Source organism: Agelaius tricolor, unplaced genomic scaffold, assembly GCF_023055355.1.
Source record: "Agelaius tricolor isolate 1412-34295 unplaced genomic scaffold, bAgeTri1.0.p SCAF_37, whole genome shotgun sequence".
NCBI classification, from domain to species: Eukaryota; Metazoa; Chordata; class Aves; order Passeriformes; family Icteridae; genus Agelaius; species Agelaius tricolor.
In genome coordinates, this window is record NW_027269297.1 from 3,096,243 (window position 1) to 3,112,805 (window position 16,563).

The window sequence follows — 16,563 nt, forward strand, 5'->3', positions numbered from 1 at the left end:
TTGCAATATAGGAAAATTACCACTGAAGAGGGGGAAAAAAGGAGAAAGAAGAAGGAAAAATAATTAAAAAAAAAAAGATAAATATTGCAGCTGACAACAGAGTGAAAAACCACAGAGACCCTGCCAGATCTTGGCTGTGCCTCTTGGAAAGCAGAGTCCTGACAGCCTGAAGTTTAATGTGGACCTCTTGAATTTCCCTCTGGGATTCTCCTGAGCTCTCCAGACTTCTCCAGGCTGCTCCCACCCTGCCAGGGATCAGCACCAAGGTGGTGGGAACAGCCTGGTGGTGGCTGGGCACAAGGATCTTGGGACCCTCTGTAAATCTGTGCTGACAGACCCAAAGCAGAGAGCTCTGGAGAAGGACAGGGAGGGTGGATCTGCTCCAGGTGTGATGCAGAGCATTGTAAAAAGCTCTGGAATGTCACAGGACCCAGCAGCAGGGTCACACATGGGTGCTGCTCTCCCTGCTCCCTCCCCTCTCCCTTACACACAGGGTGTGGCCTGGGTGAGCCATCTCCAGGCAATCTCAGGTGTTTTCCAGAGCCACAGGAACCCTTGCTGAGTTCCTGCACCCTGTGTGGCAATTACAGCTCCTCTATCACCAAGTTCCCTGCCTGCCTCTCTCAAGGATGGCAGCACCCAGGAGAGCCCCCCTCCCTCCTTGGAGATTTGGATTTCCTGGCACTCCCACAGCAGGAAAAGCAGGGGACAAAGGCACTCACTTGGAATGACAGTGGTTTCCCCTGGAGGGGCAGTGATGGTGACAGGGATGTTCACAGTGGTGGTTTTGTCCAGGGGGGGCTGAATCATCCTGGTCACGTTCTTCTGGTTGTCAGCATCCTCTGGCTGCTCAGGCACCTTCTGCAGGTAAGTGCTGGGCAGGGTGTGCACAGGGACACTGCCAGGGCCACTGCCACTGCCACTGGCCTCCAGCTCACACTGGTTCTCCCTAGGAAAAAGCAGGATTTGTTCAATATGGCCTGGGAAAAGTTCAGAGAACACATCCCTGATGCTGCACCTCGTGCTCAGCTTGTTTCCTCCATGGAAATCCTTTGCAGGGCTGTGGGGTTCACTTTCTCTGAACACAGAGAGACACAATTCCCTCTCCCAGGATTTGTCCTGGGGAAGGCAGTGAGAAGCTCAGAGAAGAAGAGAAAACAATTCTTATCTCTATTTGCTGCTCCTGTTGTTTGGCACATGTGGAATGTGTTATGGAGATTGTTTACCCAAAGTGATTTGTTGATTGGGCACTGGTGAAGGTTGTTTGGATTCCTTGGCCAATTGGGTCAAAGCTGTGTCCTGGCTGTCTCTGACAGTCATGGGTTTTTTTTTTTAGTATCTTTGTAGTATCCTTTTAGTACAGTAAAGTATCTCTTTAGTATGCAATATAGTACAGCTTAATAAAGCAATTATTCAGCCTTCTGAATCATGGAACCACAGCACATTCTTCCCTGGCTGGGGGCTCCCTGCATCGATACAGGACAACCTCTAACAGCAAAATTTGGGATCTTTTCCTCTGAGACCTCCCAAGCAAAAACCCAATCCCAACATTAGGAGAGGACTGGACATCCCTGGGGTCACTTCAATGATGCTCCCAAGCCAGGACCATGAGCCACTCCCCAATCCCAACATTAGGAGGGGACTGGACATCCCTGGGGTCACTTCAATGATGCTCCCAAGCCAGGACCATGAGCCACTCCCCAGAGCAGCTGATGGATGAATCCTCACACACTGCTCCCTAATGATCTCCCCAGGCCTTATTTAAATGTACTGATTCTCTTTTCCAGTTTTTAGAATGGTTTTGGAACCCTTCTGGAATGTGGCAATCACAGCTAAATGGCTCCTGCTCTCCTCTGCAGCAGCAGCAGCAGCTCTGCTCCAGTGAGGAGGAAAGTGAGCCCATGCACATGAGCACGCTGAACAGCAGGCAGAGTGTTTGGAAATTCAGCTGAAAGGAAGATAATTTAGACAGGAAAATTATTATCTCAGTGCCACTCACGGCTCTCCACGGTGACATGAACTCTATTCTAAAGAATCCCAGTGCAATTTCTTTTCCATCAGACTAATAAAGCTGAAAAGGCAATCTATCCTTCTTTATTAACTACTCCAAATGCTTCACCAGGGCTGCTTTTCTCACTTGACTTACATAAGAATTAAAGCAAATGGGGGCCATCGTTGCTCTTAATGGAAGAGGCCATGTGCTGGAACAACTGGTGGTGCAGCTGAAGGCTCCCCATTAAAAATGAAAATCAAAGGGCTGTAAGCAAGGCTGGCTGAAATTTAAATAGATGTCCCTCAGGAGCTTCCTTCAGAAGGAAGGAAATTTCCCTTCAGAAGCTGGGAAATTCTCTGCTCCACTTGGTGTCCTACAGGGTCTGTTGGTGTTTACAGCAAGGATATTTTGTGCCTTAAACCTGAGCTGTTTTATGAACCAAAATTGTCTTTGGGAGCCTCTGTCACTGCTGACTGAGGCAAAACAGACCTGCAGTGTTGGGGGAGATGAAACAGGAAAGCCTTATCAATATGATTGCCTGGCAAAAGATTTTGAGAATATGGAAACTATAAGCGAGATTGAAATGAAAGCAAGCTTTGAGATCCCTCAGTTACTGAACAACTGGAAAACAATGGTGTGGCCAGCTGAAGGTGATCCCCTTTTGATGGAACAACACCCTCTGCTTGCAGACAGGCCCAAGGGGCAGAGCAGACCCTGCCAGCTTGGCAGAAGGGGCCCAAAGAGGAGTTTGTAGGGTTTAAAATGTAACACAGGATGGTGATGTAATGATTCTTATAGGCTGTATGGAAATGCTGTAGGATTTGTATCTTGTACTGGATTGGTTAGTGAGAATCAGAATATTCAATACAGAAGAAGATTTATGGTATTGTAATGGGAACCTCGCCTCTCTTTCCCTTTTACTCTCTCACCCTCCCATCCTCTCTCCCCTCTCTTCTCTCAGTCCTGCTCTGAGCTGTGCCTGGCAGCTCCCAGCAGGGCCCTGCCCCCGGGCCCTTTGCAATAAACCCCAAGTTCCAGCCCTGGCTCCAGAGAGCTCTCATCTCCATCCATCCCCACCATCCTACCCCTGACACTCCCACACTGCAGGTTGTGGTGGGAGCTGGTGCGGGCACAGGGACAGCAGGGAATGACATGGGGAGGGCCAGAAGGGATTTTCTGGAACACATCTGGGGTTTTGTGACCCCTGAACTGACCCAGGCAGGGTCTGGCAGCGCTCACTCACTTGGGCTGGTGATTCCGGTGCTCTTTCTCGCCAGCCTCCCCCTCCTTCTCCCCGCTGTCCTTCTCCACGGACTCGTAGGTGGACAGGGCCCTGTTCCTGAGCCGGTGCCGCCGGTGGGGCTCCTCTCCGCTGTCCCCCTTGGCCCCGGGCTCTCCATCCCTGTTCCCAGAGCGGGACCCTCCGCGGTGCCGGGAGCGCCGCTCGCCGCGGGCGCCGTTGGCGGTGCCGTTGCCCTCCTTGCCCGGCCGGTCGGAGGAGTGCCGGTGGCTGCGGTGCCTGCGGTGCTCCTTCTCACCCCCTTCCTCCACCGAGCCCCGCCGGTGGTGCCTCTTGCCCCCTTCCTGCCCCCTGCTACGGTCGCTTTTCCCTTCCTTGCTGCCCCCTTCCACCTCCTTGCTGCGGCTCCGGTGCTGCCGGTGCCGCTCCTCCTTGGTGCCGGCCCCGGCTTCGCCGCTCTCCTCCTTGGTCACATCTCCCTTCTCCTGCTCTCCCAGCTTCTCCTTCTCCCGATGCCGGTGGTGCTTCCTTGGCGCTTCTGCCCCATCTGCAGAGGTGGGTTTGGGGTGCTCCACCACCTCCTGGACATCCACGGGGCTCAGCTTGCTGAGGTTGTTCCGGCCTTCGCCGCGGGGCTCCACGACCAGCGGCCGGTCCAGGTGGGTTTTCATGTCGGGCCGGATGTGCAGGGTGGTGGCGTAGCGGACCCGCTCCTCGGGGTCCAGCTCGTTGTACAGCGCCTCGCAGCTGGCTCGGAAGTTGTGCATCCGGATCTGGCTCGTCCTCTGCTCCCAAACCGACTTGGATTTGGAGGAATTCTGCTGCTTGCTAAGGGCGGGAGAAAGGTGAGAAGTCAGCACCCGACTTTGTGCCAATTGCCTAAAAAAAGAGGGAATTTTCAGCTGAGGTGGGGAATTAGAGGGTCAAAGCAAAGGAGTAACAGGGATGGAGAGAGAACATAAGCAGGGAAAGCCAGCAGGATCATCTGTGTTAGTTTGCCCACACACTATGAGATCAGCCCTCTGGAAAGGAGTTATTCTGCATTTCGGAAATGTGGAAGCCTCAGAGGGAACAGTCTGAAGGATTAAAACGTCAGCACACAAAAATCACACACCCCAGCCAGAGCTTTGGAACAGCCCGCAAAGCTTCCCAAAATTAGCAGCATTTTTCTCCCCACCTGGAAATATCTGGATGAGGAAATTAGTGGTGAGCAAGAGAAGTTAGATCAGCAGGAAGAGCAGGGAAAATCAAACCTGTCCCTGAGGATCCATCAGCCCCTTCCCCTTCCAGCCAGCCCCAGGGCTTGTTTTCCAGCTGTGCTGCCCTGCTGGCTCATGGAACAGGTTTAAAACTGCTCTAAATCCACAGCATCCTTCCAGGTGAGCATGGACCAGCCAGCCCACACATCACTGGAGAATGGGAAAGTACAAGTAGGAAAGGAAAACTGTCCTGTGCACCAGGAAAAGAGCCCAGAGAGTGGGAGAGTCACACACAGATCCATGAAAGATCCTGAGCTGGGAGGGACTGAAGGGATCCCCCAGGGCAGCCCCTGTCCCTGCCCAGCCCCTGTCCCAGCAACCCCAGCCTGGGCATCCCTGGCAGCGCTGCCCAAAGGCTCCTGGAGCTCTGGCAGCCTCGGGGCCGTGCCCATTCCCTGGGGAGCCTGGGCAGTGCCAGCACCCTCTGGGGGAAGAACCTTGCCCTGAGCTCAGCCTGAGCTGCCCTGGCCCAGCCCCAGCCGTGCCCTGGCTCCTGTCCCTGGCCCAGAGCAGAGATGGGAGCTGCCCCTCGGGAGGAGCTGCAGCCCCGGGGAGCTCTGCCCTCACTCTGCTCAGCTGAACAACCCCAGAGCCCTCAGCCCCTCCTTGTGTGGCCCTTCTAACCCTTCACCATCTCAGCAGCCCAAGATGAAGATGAGAAGGGAACACCTGGAGACCCCTGCTCATCTCTGCCACCTCTTGTGACCAGGACACCTCCTCTGGCATGGCCTGAATGCTTTGATTTTTTAGCACAGCTTTTGGGTTCTCACCACTTCTCAAAGTGACCACAAACCCAACCAGGGTCTGAATTTTGCAAAGGGACAAACTTTTTCTTTTCCTCCTAAAAACCTTAAGCCAAACTCTGCTTTCCACTGGCTACCAGGTAAGTTCTGGATTTAACCTTATGGAGACTCAGCACCCATTTCTCCTTAATGAAACTTTTTCTAGCAAAACCAGGAAAGGCATTTTCCTCCTCCCAGCCTGCTGTGACACCTCCATTCCCATACCTCAGGCTGAGCTGTGCAGCTGGAGGGAGCAGAGCCCACATGGGAGGCAAACACAGCTTCCTTACGCATTTTTGGGCTCCCCTGGTAGTGGGAAAAAGCAGCTTTTGCGTGTTCTGGTGCTGATTGGGACTGTCTGGCTCTGTCACCGTGCACAGACCCCGGGGAGGTGACGTCCAGCCACGCTCATGTGGCACAGTGGGAGCTGTCAGAAGGGTTTTGTGTCTCTGGGCTCTGCTGGGGAATCGTTTCTTTACTGAGGTTGCTGCTGCCTGGTGCTGCTAAAGAGGAAAAAAAATCACTAAAAGCCCTCATGAGAGCGCCCAGGCAGATGTGAAAAACCTCATTTAGTCCCAAAATCAGAGCTGATCACCAAAATTAAATATCTACACCCTGTTGCCAAGTTCTGGATGCATTTTCCAGCAGCTGAGTCCCCAATTTGCACAACAGCAGGAAAACAAGTGATAAAAATCACAGTTCTAAATGTAAATAATACCAGAAGGTCCTGGAGACATGGCTTAGAGCCCTGCTCACCCCAAACCCCACACTCAGGGGGGGACAGGCTCCTACTGAGGCAGAGCCCCCTCCAAGCTGGCACAAGGATGAACAGCCCCAGTGGACACTCACAACTTTCTTTAGTTCAAAATTACAAAAAATTAAAAGATTCTCACTCATCAGCAGCTTTCCTTAGTTTGAGAAGGAATGAGGAATGTGCAGAGCCTCTGACTGCCCAGCCCTGCTGCCCTGTCCAAGGATTTCCCGTGGGAAGGCACAAGAAAAGCCCTGCAGAGCTCTCAGAGATGGAGCTGCCTGGGATGGGCATCCCGGGGTTTTAGCCCTGCTAAACCCAACTGGGCTACAAATCTCTTCAAAGCCAGGCTCAGGGAAAGCTCAGGGATTTTCTGTGCCTGGCTGAGCTCCCTGAATGCTGCCACAAACACCTCTGCTCTTCGGGAATATTCCTCACTCCATAGTGAAAGTCCTGGGCTGGGGACCAGCCTCTGTCCTGGGCTTTGGGCAGGGCTCAGGTGATAATCAGCCTTAAAGATTCATTAGAAAAGTGACTTTGTGCTGAAACTTCCAGTTTACCTAAAACCCAAGAGCAGAGGGAGGAGCACAAGCACCCCCTGCTCCAGCCTGTGCTCCAGTGCCATGGGACAGGAACCAGCAGGGCTGGGACACAAAGCCTCAGGGTCCCTGCAGTAACTCCCAAAGAAAAACAGGGAGAAAATCATCAGGCAGCTCCCATGGCCATGGACACAGCCTGTGCCTGCTGCCTGTGCTGAGCCCATCCCAGTGTTGGAAATGCAAGGTGTAGCTGGGTGTGTGTTCTATTGCCATCTGTCAGAGCTGGGGCAGTTCTCTGCTGTCCATGGGCAGTTTTTTCTTGATCTCTGCCCCAGCCAATCCTCCCTGCAGGAGATCTCTGCTGTCCATGGCCACTGAGTGTCCCTGCAGGGCTGATCCAATTCCAGCATCCCATGGGGAGATGCTGTGCCCAGGGGAGGAGCCAAACATTCCTACTTGGATCCAATCTGAGATTTGGGACACCATACACAGCCTTTCCACTGCATTCCCAGAGGAACAGCTGCCTTTTCCACTGGATTTTCAAAGGAAAACTCCCCCCTTGTGCAGGATCCCTGCTCCAGCAGAGCCACAGCTGGCACTGCAGGAGGGCTGAGCCCCCATGGGATGGGGCTGTGCCACCCCCTGACACACAGGGGACAGGGACTGCTCTCACTCTGGCAGTGGCTTGTTTTCTTTATTTGTACTATTGCATTTGTATTTTAATTTTCCTAGTAAAGAGCTGTTATTCCTACTCCCATATCTTTGCCCGAGAGCCCCTTAATTTCAAAATCATAATAATTCAGAGGGAGGGATTTACATTTTCCATTTCAAGAGACGCTCCTGCCTTCCTTAGCAGACACCTGTCTGTTCAAACCAAGCCACCAGAAGAAGGAAAGAAAATCCCCTCAATCAGGTTGGAGGTGGGGAGGAGGAAGATTGGGATTCAGGGCTGATCCTCAGCCCAGCTCTGACATGAGCTGTGCCACTGCAGGAGGGGTTTTGCACTTGTGTTTCAGTTCCACCAAGGACATAAATCAGCTTTTCAATGATCTCTGAGCTGTTCCCACTGCCCATCACTCAGGGCTAAGTGAGAGGTGCTGCCAGGGAAGTGCACTCCTGAGAACCTGCAGGAAGCTGGCAGTGCACACATCAACCCAGCTCAGATCCCTGGGTAAATCAGGCACTGACATTCCAAGCTGGAATTTCCCAGCACCTGGAAATGAGCTGCATCCTTAACCCTGACACAAGTCCCGGAGGCGAGTGCCAAAGCCTCCAGCACAAAGCCACCCGCTGGCTCTGGGCACCAACAGCTCCAGAGCAGGAGCTGCACAGGCAATGCCTGCACAGCCATTCCTCTTTCCACAAGGAAAACACTCCAAAATTTTTTTTGAAAGGCAAATCAGGATATTTACAAAGAGTGGTAAAAACCCAATCAGGAAAATGTAACACCTGGGAGCTCAATTCCATCTCCAGAGTGTCACGGATGTATTTGTTAAAAAGTCCTTTCCTTAGGATCTTTTCTCCTGAGAAGCTGAGAGGCCTCAGGAACAAAATGTAACCAATGGTTATCTGCTGCTGTGGAATGCAACAGGTGCATCTGGGATTGGGCTCATGTGGTTGTTTCTAATTAATGGCCAATCACAGTCCAGCTGTGTCGGACTCTCTGGTCAGTCACAAGATTTTATTATCATTCCTTTCTATTCCTTTCAAGCCTTCTGATGAAATCCTTTCTTCTATTCTTTTGGTATAGTTTTAATATATCATTTTCTTTTAATATAATATATATAATAAAATAATAAACCAGCCTTCTGAAACATGGAATCAATATTCTCATCTCTTCCCTCATCCTGGGACTCCTGCAAACACCACCACACCAGAGCAGTGAGGAGCATCTCAAATCCTGTCATCCCAAACCCTGTCATCCCAAAAACACCACCCAGGAGCCAGTGCCAGGGCACAGGAGCTGCTGTGGCAATGGGGGCAGAGCACCTGAGCACATGGGCTCCGTGGGGACAGTGCTGGGAATTGCAGAGGCAGAGCAGCAGCAGGAAGTGGCAGCTGCTTGTCCAGCTGGATTTATCCAGCCCTGGCTCTCTCTGGGTCCCCACAGCCACTGAGCTCAGGATTTGTGGCAGCTCCTCCTCTCCTGGTGCTCCCTGGGCATGGGGACAACCTGGGAGCTGATTTATGGCACCCCTTAAAGCAAAAGCAGGGCTTCAGCCCAGCTGCCTGCCCAGGAGGAGATGCAGCAACAGGAGGGGTTTGGAGGAGATGGAAAAACATCAATATGATGAATGGCACTGCTTCAAAAATGAATTCCACTGCTTCCCCCTCATTTGGGGCAGTGAATTCTGCACAAATCAGGGCAGGCACAGCCCAGCTACAGCACGAGCAGGGCAGGGCTTGTCTAAACTGATCAAAAAGAGGATTCGTGATAACAAATATTTACTTCACAAAAAAAAAATCATCCACAAAAACCCATAAAATTCCACAAAAAAACATAAAGCCAACTGCTTATCTGAACCCTGCTCACTGCTGGCTGCTTAAAACGCTCCTGAAGCCATTAAGGAAATTGTCCTGTAAATCACTCCTGCCTTGCCAACATCCTACAAACACTGCTGGTAATTCACTGCTTTACTCCCCATCCCTATTTTCAGGAATATCTGGAACTCTTTGAAGGCTCTGCTCCATCCCCAGACCCTGCAGGCTGGGAATGCTGTAATACCACTGCTGGTACCAGCTCCACTGGTTTTCCTTGGGTTAAGACGCCAACAAACAACTCCTGCCTATGGCTGGAAAGAAAACCCTGCAATTCCTGGAGAATCAAATAAAATTCATATTAATGAATCAATGACTAATATTGGTATAAATAAAACCTGCAAGCACTGTGTGGTTTGTTTAAGAAAGGGAAGTATATTTTTAGTCAGATTCTAATCTTAGGGTGCTCCTTAATGATTCAAGATTTTGTTCCCATAACCTTTGAAATCACTGCTGCACTTCATGGAAATCCTTAACATTTTGCTGCAGTAAATAATGAATGAAAGAAGCCTATGGAAAGAAAATAATTCAGTGTTAAAAATAACCACACATTACACACTGGCAGTGAAATTCTGTGTTTCAGATAAAAGGAAATTTGTTGTTAAAATACAACAAAACCTTTCCGCTCAAATCCTATTTTCTGTTCATGAACTCAGGGTTCATAAACTCCACATTTCCATTTTCCACTTGGAAAACACAATGGGATATTTCACTTTGGGGCTGGTGTGCACAAAGCCCAGTGTTTTATCTCTCTGGAGGTTTTTGGGAAATGTTCCTTAATAGTCACTGAGGGGGAAAAAAGCACATTCAGCTCATCCATCTCTGCACCTTTCTGCCTGTCAAAACTCCCAGGAAATACATTGGAAGAAATGATCCAAAAGATGAGTTAATCTCATTTATTCCCCTAATTTTCCCTGTGGGCTATGAGACCTGGGCACAGACAGGTCACACCTACTTTGGGCCATCACAAAAGCTCAGCCTTGGTCACAGCAGTTAAATTCCAGGGTCTCTGTTCTGGTGGGGAGTTAACAACAAACCCCAATGAAAAATGCCTCAAAATGTGGCCAGATCCTCCCTCCAAAAGGATTTTGGTAGCTGCACTTTGATTTCATCCTTTTATAAAAGACAATTCTGCCTCTGGAAATTTGGAAAAGAAGACAAAAATCTGGTTTTTTAAAGGCTAGTTGGGAAAACATTGATTGGGAGAAGTTTGGGGTAACTTCTGCTGGGGGAAACTGGAATTTTGGGTTGAAGGCAGCTCCCAGCACTTCCCTTTCTCCATGCTGTCCCCCCTGTAGGGTGGGAGGCACCCAAAGTGCAGCTGAGCCCTCTCTGCACCTTTCTGCCTGTTAAAACTCCCAGCAGCCAGGAAATACATTGGAAGAAATGATCCAAAAGATTACTAAATCTCATTTATTCCCCTAATTTTCCCTGTGAACCATCAGACCTGGGCACAGACAGGTCACACCTACTTCAGGCAGTCACAAAAGCTCAGTCTTGGTCACAGAAGGTAAACTCAGATAAAGCATCAACATATTTTAAATCCCAACTTGTCCAAGACCCACCAGTGCACAAGGAGCCCCCAAACACCCAGGGAAATATCAGGGAGGAAAAGCTGCTGGAAAAGCTCCTTGGCTCCACAGTACCTTGGTGCCTGCTGTGGGGCCAGGACACAGCCCCAGGCTGGAATTGCACTTACTTGAGTCTCCAAAAGCATTAAAGAAGAAAGACAAGGTCACACAGTTAAAGGATAACCCAAAGGACACTCGTGGGGGTGGGACAGGAGCTGATGAGGAGTTTTTGGGGTTAGTCAGCAGCAGTAATGATGTTTTTACCAACCTGTTGGTGTCAAAGCACACCCTGACCCACAGCACAGCCAGCAGGATTGGATTGGGAGGAAGCACATGGAGTGAGAGAGAGTTTTCCACTGTGTTTGCTCAACTCCAGCTCCAGAGGAGTTGCCAAGAGCCTCATCAGGACAAAATCTGTCGCTTTAGGCTCCAGCTCGAGAAGGTCAGAGAGCAAAGACAAAGACATAACCAGCTTTTCAAGAGTTTTCCAATTTAGTCTCACTTGGACCCCGTTTCCAGAATTCTTTTGAAGTCCTCCTCCAGTTTTCCCTCCAAGAGAGCTCTCCTGGTTCTCCCACAGAACCCAGAGTGCAAACACTGGTGGAACATCAAAGCCAACAGCCCAGCACAGAATAAACACAGAGAACAGAAAGAAATACAAGTGAGAACAAGACAAACCATCAAATGAGGGGAGACAGGAGAAGAGAGGAGAATAGTTCAGGAGAAATGATGGAAAGGAATTAAGGGAGAAAAATGGAGGAAGGAAGAGGGGGAAAAGTCACAGTCAATGTATGGAACACAAGAGTTGCTCACAAATCACAAGCATCAAATGACAATGACACCTTCCAGTCCTTTCCCTGGATGTTGGTCTGGAGGCTTTCCACAATGATGGGAATGATTTTTTGGGGAAAAAGAACACAGGGAGAGTGAAGGCACCAGGAGAAGGGGAAGGTTGACAGAGCTCTGAATGAGAAATCCACTTAGTGAATATCGTAACAGAGAGCAACTCACGGTGAATTTACGCTGGAGACTGACGAGCTGCGAGATACAGTACCTCGAGTTTGCTTTACAAAACTGCACATGCAAAAAAACAAAACAAACAAAGAAAACAAAAAGTGAGAAAAGAAAAAGCCAAAAAACCAAAAAAACTAAACCAAAAAGAAAACCAAACCAAACCAAACGGGCAGAGAAACCACAAAAGACATCGGGAGGAGACTCGTACAGGCCGCGTCCTGTCGGGTGCAGACGGGAGGAGACCGGGCAAGCTGCAGGATTGTGGAAACCATGGACACACCACCCTCTGGAGAACAGGACACAACCAAAGAGTCCAAAATGGAGCCAAAAGGGAGCCAAAAGGAAGAGGTGACCCAGAGGCACACGATCAGCGCGGGGCCCCCTGGTACTCACACCGCCAACACCTGCAGGAGCCACCTTGGCCACCCTGGGGAGGCCTGGCTGCAGCCACGGGGGGATTGTACTGCAAATCCTCCTTTCCAAGAGGATTCCATTTGCTAATTCCTGCTCCTGGCCCCAGGCGGAAGCTTTAGCACGGAGCAAGGGCTGGAGAGAGGACTCCAGGCTCCAAAATCCACCTGAGCTCCAGCAGCTGGTGCCACACAACTTCTCCTCAGTCCCTGCCTCGGATGGGCTCTTTGGAGGCACCTACCTCTCTCCTCGGACAGGGATTGGGATGGGCCTGGCTCAGACTGCCCCAAACTGCGTCACTGGGCCTAAAAACCTCGGCTCTGCTGCAGCTCCAGTGGGGCAGGGCCCAGGGGTGAAAGGCGCTTCCTGCAGCTCAAGGAATTTTGTAGATTCTCCTCCATCTCCTCCACAGATTTATGTGAGGGAGTTCTAAGTATGGAAATCACTGAACCACACAGAAAATGCAGGGAATCCACAGAAAACCAAGATTCTAAATATCCTGATTGATCCTGGCTTGAGGCATTAATTTTTTCCTAGCTCTAATGATTATTTTTATAAATCTACAGCATTCCAAAAACCCTCCCCAAGACTGAAAATAAAATCCCTTCACCTCCTGATTTCTCTTTTCAGTTGCAGCATTTTTCCTCCTGCTTTCACAAGCATTTAAATCTGTTAACAATCAATTCTAGCCAATCAGAAGGCCCAGTTAAAATCTAATATTCTCTGGGTATCATAGAAGTAGAGGTTTAAATATACATTTATTAAAATTAATGGATTGTTCTAAACAGAAATGTTGGCTCAGATACTGCATATAACACAAAATCCAGAGTTTCAGAAGCCTGGAGTGAATATAAGAAAAATTATGGAAGACATCATAAAAGTTTTGCTTGAAGCAAACAATCTGCTGAGCAGCCAGGTGAAGTATTTTACCTAAACCCCAGGATTTCTGTATTTGTCTGGTGCCAAATCTAATGAAACAGGAGCAGAGGCAGAGTGGGGGTGGCAGGTCCTGCGTGCTGGCCAAGGAAATTATAATTTCCAGGTTGTTCAATCTGGAGACCTTTTACTCTTTGGCAACAAAATCCTGCAGAGAACAAGCCCCTGAGTGCAGGGCATAGCCAAGAAATTCCTTTGGGAAAACGTGGGATGGAGGAGAATGCTGCCCTGATTCACCTGGGACTCAGCACCGTGCAGTACGTGTGGAGATTTTGGGTCTAATTGTTGAAAATTGTGGAAAGCAGATGAACATCCCTCAGTGGGAGGCTGGGATGAACCTCTGTGTGTCTCCCTGCCTCGTTTGGTGCTGGGCAGGATGAAGGCCATGCTCTGTCCTTGTCACCTGTGCAGGGAATGTGACACAAGTCCTGCAGCGCTCCAGGCTCACTGCTCTGCTCCCGAGGCTCGATCTGCCTTTTTCAAACCATAAACTTGCCTGGAACTGTCGTGTGTGAAACCACAGAGCCAGCCCAGCCTCCTTTTCCAGGGCAAAACGACAGCAGGAGTTGATTTTCACCAGATGCTACTTACCAGGAAGGAGGGCCAGAGCCCAGAGAGTGGCTGTGGGTGACACCGACGGTGAGGACAGAGAGGAAAACCCACGGGAGGAATGAGAACCTCACACACTGACACACGCCAGGGGAGGAGCAGAGGGAAGGAATCCCAACCAGCAAGAGGAAAAGAACACCTCTTCTAATTTACACCCCCCAGCAGAGCACAGGGCACGGGCTGGGTGTTCAGGCAGCTTCTTGCTGGCTCCTGTTGGGTCCCCACAGCCCAACAGAGATGTGGAAATCAGCCACGGCACTCCCAAGACAGAAGGAAAACATGGAACCTCCGAGATGGAAAACCTGGAGAAACAGAGCAGTTCCCCCCTCCCTGCATCCCCAGACCTGTACAAAAGGGCCACAAGGGTCAGGGTGAAGTGACTGAGGTGCCACCTCTGGTGGCTTTTCTGCCTTGCTCACACTGACAGGCACTGTAGCCCTGTGGGACTACAATTACAGCACCAGTTCTGTGAACAACACCAGTGGGACCAGCAGAAACCAGTCCTGGAGACAGCAGGAGGTCCTTGGAGGCTGGGAAGTTGTTCTGGGAAGCACAGATAACTCTGGAACAGCAGTGGGCAATGTGACAAACTGTGCTTAGGTCTGGTGCCCACATCCAGGAGCTGTCTCTGCCACTGCCCACCACGTTTCATCCACCACCCAGGTTCTCCTCCCACCCAAAACTCACCCCTCACACCTGTGATTAAATTATTCCCTTGGATCTGGCTACAACTCTAATCCATTACCTCACGGAATTAATAAAACCCCAAACCTCGTAAATCACAGAGTGCAAAAAGTTCCTCCAAGTGTTGCTGACCACCTGGCAGGCTCCTACAAATTTAGGGGTGATGAAAAATTGCTATTTTAAGGCTTTCCCCAAGCAAAGGTGAGGAGAGGGCACTGGGGAATGCTGTGGGTGCCAGGTGAGCCCCAGGTGTGCCCTGCCTGGGGCAGGGTGAGCTCGTGGCAGCCCCTTTTGTACGGGCCATTGGTGCAGCTCTGGCTGGGACAGGGAAGGCAGAGGAGGAACTCAAACATGGGGAGTTCAGGCATCAGGCCAGGCAAAAGCAGGAAAAAAAAAACCAACTTTGCTTTGGGGTATTTGTGTGACCCACAGGGAGGAGCCTGAGGGCTCTTTCTTCCACTGGCAGTGGCACCAAAAAGTGCTTTGGACATCCAGTGCCTTGGAATTGTCCCCTTGTCCCCCTGTCCTCCAGTCTGGCTGCCAAGGAAGCTGCACCAATGGTTTGCCCTAAGGATCCCTGGCTCTGTGAAGTCCCTCAGGTGCAGAGGCTGAGCAGGGCAAACGACACAGAGGGGCTGAACAAACCCAGAACTCACCTCCAGAAACAACAAAGCAAGGAAAATGCTACATGGAAAACAAACAAACAAAAAATAATCACAAAAAAAGAAGAGTGAAACAATGGGCTCGAATCAAACACACCTCCTGTGTTCAGCCAAACATTGCAAACAGTGACAGAACCAACACACCACCCTTGCTTTTCATCCTAAATAAATCCTGCAGGCTAGAGTTCACCAGGTGAAAAATCAACTGTGGTCAGCCAAATCTGCTCTCTGGTGGAGCAGGGAAATGCTGGGGGCTGCACGAAGCAGCAGCTCCACACTTTTCATCCAGAGAAACCACAAAATAAATCCTTCAGGGTAGAGTTCACCAGGTGAAAAAGGAGCTGTGGCCAGACAAATCTGCTCAGGTGAATCCCTTTGGTGGAGCAGAGAAATGCTGGGGGCTGGATGAAGCAGCAGCTCCACACCAGCCTCACTTTTTCATCCTAAATAAAGCCTTCAGACTAGAGTCCCCCAAATGAAAAAGGAATTGTGGCCAGACAAATCTGCTCAGGTCCCTTTGCTGGAGCAGAGAAATGCTGGGGGCTGGATGAAACAGCAGCTCCACACCAGCGTCACTTTTCATCCAGAAAAACCACAAAATAAATCCTTCAGGGTAGAGTTCACCAGGTGAAAAAGGAGCTGTGGCCAGACAAATCTGCTCAGGTGAATCCCTTTGGTGGAGGAGGACTGTCACTGTTAGATTTTCTGGAAAAATCTCTTTGCCCAGGATTTTGCTCCTGGGAAGCTGAGAAGCCTCAGAGAAAAAAAGAAACCAATCATTATCTGATTTGCTTCTCCTATGTTTTGCTGCTTTGGAATGTGTTTGGACATTGTTTACCAACTGGTCATTGTTTCATTGGTTTCATGTGAATCGTTTTTACTTAATGACCAATCACAGTCAGGCTGTGTTGGGACTCTGGAAGGAGTCAGGAGTTTTTCACTATTATCTTTTAACCTTCTGTCTGTATCCTTTCTCTATTCTTTAGTATAGTTTAGAATAGTATTCTTTAATACAATAAATAATATAATAATAAATTAGCCTTCTGAGAACATGGAGTCAGATTCATCATTTCCTCCCAACGACAGGGGACCCTGAAAATACCACAGATCATCCCAACCCTCTGAGCCACCATGATAGTATAGGGATAAAATAATAAATTAGCCTTCTAAGAACATGGAGTCAGATTGATCTTTCCTTGCCTTTGTCAGGGTGCCCTGAGTACAAGGGAGGACATTTCTGGGAGCTCCAAAGCAATGCAGGATGTTGTGAGGCAGATGATGAACGATCCCTCCGCAGCACTGCAATGATCAGCCTGTTATTAAAGGAGATCCCTGGTGTCCATCAATCACAAAGCAATTCCCAGCTCCCACAGCATCCAGCTCCAGGGGGGAAGGTGAAGGTGCCTCTTCAGAGCCTGGGGAACACTGGATAACAACCAGTTCCTGATGCTTAGGAAATGATGTTCAGTGACCAACACAATAAACAGAGCTCAGAGGGGAGGAGGGGGACAAGGGGACAATTCCAAGGCACTGGATGTGCAAATTTGATGGAGTTTGCTTAGGAGGGGAGGCTG

The 16,563-nt window shown here is 50.0% G+C and overlaps 1 protein-coding gene across 11 annotated transcripts in view; it reads right to left on the minus strand.

The window, feature by feature from the left end:
* CACNA1B (calcium voltage-gated channel subunit alpha1 B) overlaps positions 1–16,563 on the minus strand; it is a 334,736-nt gene that overhangs the window by 81,537 nt on the left and 236,636 nt on the right. For 7 of the 11 annotated variants that reach the window (XM_071453699.1, XM_071453697.1, XM_071453694.1 and 4 more), the window contains 3 exons: positions 11,685–11,747; positions 3,237–4,061; positions 723–949 (listed from right to left, as the gene is read on the minus strand). In XM_071453699.1, the coding sequence (XP_071309800.1) occupies positions 723–949; positions 3,237–4,061; positions 11,685–11,747 (1,115 nt within the window). The remainder of the gene's footprint in view (positions 1–722; positions 950–3,236; positions 4,062–11,684; positions 11,748–16,563) is intronic. The other 4 variants (XM_071453701.1, XM_071453700.1, XM_071453698.1 and 1 more) reach the window with 1 other exon arrangement.